At 40.0% G+C, this 3,338-nt stretch overlaps 2 protein-coding genes across 2 annotated transcripts in view; one reads left to right on the forward strand and one right to left on the reverse strand.

The window, feature by feature from the left end:
* Positions 1-418, reverse strand: part of LOC106805914 (enoyl-CoA hydratase, mitochondrial-like) — a 25,174-nt gene extending 24,756 nt beyond the window's left edge. The window contains exon 1 of the mRNA XM_014807684.1: positions 286-418. Coding sequence (XP_014663170.1) covers positions 286-403 — 118 coding nt within the window. The 5' untranslated portion in view covers positions 404-418. The remainder of the gene's footprint in view (positions 1-285) is intronic.
* A 316-nt stretch (positions 419-734) lies between these two features.
* On the forward strand, positions 735-2,883 carry LOC106805922. The gene is made up of 2 exons (XM_014807695.1): positions 735-865; positions 1,970-2,883. Exons 1-2 carry the CDS (start codon positions 789-791, stop codon positions 2,403-2,405), a joined length of 513 nt encoding a protein of 170 aa, XP_014663181.1. The 5' UTR covers positions 735-788; the 3' UTR covers positions 2,406-2,883.
* Positions 2,884-3,338: the final 455 nt, after the last annotated feature.

Genomic DNA, 3,338 nt, shown 5'->3' on the forward strand with positions numbered 1-3,338 from the left:
TGACAAGTTGTATTTATTAACCATCATTTTATTATTGAAACGGTCCAAGTGCCTGTGGTGGCCGCGGCAGTCTCATTATCCAGCGCTACTGCGCATGCGTCACGCATGCGCACGAGGTGCTAGGGGTAATTTCAGACTGGGGGTAATCTCAGACCGTGACACCGGGCATATATAGCCACTGTGTTTATAGCTCCTTGCAGGCTACAGCACACGGATACTCGCGAACCATATCTCAATACTTGCATACTTTCATATGCAATGACATGCTTAGTGATAAGCTCCTACCGGAACAACAATAACTAGCTGGTTTGACTGCCAAAGCAGGGACCTGAAGGAAAGTTCTTCTCCTTGAAATTTCAGTAAAGGCACGCAAAGAGAAGAAATTCCTTACGAGGCCAGCCATGATTTCATTTAACAAGATGACATCCGTATCCCAGCATTCCCATCTCTTCATCGGTCCTATTAAACAGCGAAATGTGCTACTAAACAGCGAAATATAAAGGAATGTGCAAGAATGTGCAGGAATGTGTGCGGAATGTGCAAGAATGTGCGCGAAATGTGCAGGAATGTGCAAGAATGTGGCGCAATGTGCATCAATAACTGCCGCAATGTATCAAAATGTGTAAAAAATGTTATACTAAACAGCGGAATGTGCGCGGAATGTGTAAGAATGTGGCGCAATGTGCATCAATAACTGCCGCAATGTATCAAAATGTGTAAAAAATGTTATACTAAACAGCTAAGTAGCACATTTCGCTGTTTAGTAGGACCTGCACTCATCAGATAACATGGCGACCTCCATGAGTTTTCTTACAGCTTACAGGCTAGGAAAAATAACACAAAACTTGAAATTATCTGGGTGCAGGTATTAATACATACGACATGTGTGTAACCGCATGCGTTTCTGTTTCTGTAGTACGCTGCAGTATCCAAATTTAGCATCAAGGCAACGGAATCGAGAGATGTGTAATCGTTTATATATTAAATTATTAATATTATTATTAATTACGGTATTATTCGTTATAATGCGTTTCCGGACGTTAATGCGCTAGTTTGAGTAACTGCAAGAATTGGGGGCCCAGGATGTGCTGACACTGCTGATACTTTGAAACAGATGAGTCTGTCTGTGGAGAGAGCACTTAGAGGCGTCTTAGTTGCATACTCCCGCTTACTGATATCATAGAATGATACATTAATTGAACCACACTCGTGTTTGTACAACTACAACTTATGCTGATAGGGTCTATGTCCCCCAGGGTACTGCCGGAACGTACCCTTGGTACGGTCCGGTATACCGGAACGTACCCTGGTAACTATCTGATATGGCGAACCATACCTCGCTTACTCCCTACTGTACCCCGACTGTCCCTGTTCCGCTCACTACTGATGTCGCAAAATTTGAAATATACATACAGACCTGTATGATATCTTTATAAAGTTGGATTGGAGTATGAAACTGTGAAACCAAGAAGAAATTTGAAACCAAGATCGGGAATGCGTTTTCCTTTTGCAATGTTTACGACATTTTCTGTGCATTTTCGCGCGAGATTTTTGAAAGATGGCTCCAAGTGTTGTGGTGGAACAGTAAAATTTGTATGATTATCTTAATGGGTTGGAAACGTATAGACTCACTGACACTTGTAGAAAGGGTCGGGAGGTGAAACGTAACAGGGTAAGGGTTACGAATATTTTGCGGGAACGGATCGGAAACAAGGAACGGGAGCATAAAGCGGCGCGTTTCCTGCCGACAAGCGGTGTGTATTACGACATCGGCTGAAAGTCGGGGTACGGTTTGGAGTAGGCGAGGTATGGTCCGGCATATTAGATAGTTACCAGGGTACGTTCCGGCAGTACCCTGAGGGACATAGACCCTATCAGCACAACTTACAGTTACACTTACAAGATACTTGCCATCCATAAAAATTACAAGTGTCTGGTAATATTTTAATGTGCTTTTGATTTATTGTAGGTTAGGAGCATCAATTCAGTGCCAATTACGTGCACCTACACCATTACACAAGCTGTTTTCTACAGATGGTGGTCAAGACCAGCCTATTCAATATTCCACAAGTCTGGCAAAATCATGGTCTGTTCGGCAATCCTTTGGACCAGCTGGTAGTGTTGAAAGAAACTACAAATATGAGGCGTTTCGCTTGACTGTCATATTAGGAAGTGTATCGGCGTTTCTAATCTATTTCTGTGTATTACGAGAGGAAAACGATATTGACGATGAACTGGACGTGCCCTTGATAGATAGGATTAAAGGATTGGAAGAGACTCAACTGAGACAATCATTTGAGTACAACAGCTCCAAGGGGCTACCAACGGAGAGAATCGAACAAAGGCTAAAAGAGATCGAACTGGAAAAATCTTATGAGCAACAGCAGCAGGACAACAAATTATGAATTTATGTAACAGCAGTGTTGTTCATTACTAAGTTAGTTAATAGTTTGCTAAATGTGTAACGTAAAAATATAGAAATTTTTTAACATTACTGGCCTCTTATTGGATTGTATTTTTAAACAGATAGAAATCCTATTTATGTACCTAGTGTCATGGTTTAGGTTAAATTATTACTACATCAAAACAGCCTATAAAACCCAGCATTGCTATCCTACAGTTGTAGGTACAATACACTAACAGCATTGGTCAGTGCCAAGAATGCACTTCATGTATACTCACGAGGCCGTATTACATTACTCTTTCTGTCATTTAGCATACATACGTGGTTATTTCCATATAAACAGGAGAAAATAGTAGAAGTGCAACCCCATTATAAGACAATTGCATATATACAGGATTACATTATAGTGCAGTAATAAGGAGTCAAAACTTTCTGTTAACCAGATGGAAATGTGAATAAAACTTACGTTTATACTGTTATCGCCATGGTCTGACATACACGATTTCACACTGCCTAGATGAATATACTGATGCATATTTTTGAGAACTACAATAAAACCCCGTTATACCGCCACCATCGAGACTTAGGAAATATTGGTGTTATAACGAGGTATAGAAATTGCAGTCTAATATTACCACTAAATAACTTCCAGTTGCTAGAAAACCAATAAAAAAAGATGATATATGATTACTATAAACAGTTTTAATGACAAATAAAAATCATATTAACAAAAATTATGTTTTATAACAGAACTAGCATGATACCCAGCGTTGCCCGAGAAATAAAGTGAACTCGGTTGGTGACTGCTTGGTTGAAAGAAAAATACCAAAAAAAACTATATCTATCTATATATCTATCTATCTCACACTCTATCTATCTCTCTCTCTCTCTCTCTCTCTCTCTCTCTCTCTCTCTCTCTCTCTCTCTCTCTCTC

The sequence above is a fragment of the Priapulus caudatus genome, unplaced genomic scaffold (genome assembly GCF_000485595.1).
Source record: "Priapulus caudatus unplaced genomic scaffold, Priapulus_caudatus-5.0.1 Scaffold133, whole genome shotgun sequence".
In the NCBI taxonomy this organism is placed as follows: domain Eukaryota; kingdom Metazoa; phylum Priapulida; class Priapulimorpha; order Priapulimorphida; family Priapulidae; genus Priapulus; species Priapulus caudatus.

What these genes read in the sequence shown, in the direction of transcription:
- LOC106805922 (XM_014807695.1), top strand. Translation starts at nt 789, where the DNA reads ATGGCGACCTCCATGAGTTTTCTTACAGCTTACAGGCTAGGAAAAATA. An exon ending in TTGAAATTATCTGGGTGCAG is followed by an intron (nt 866 to 1,969) that starts GTATTAATACAT and finishes GATTTATTGTAG; the next exon opens with GTTAGGAGCATCAATTCAGT.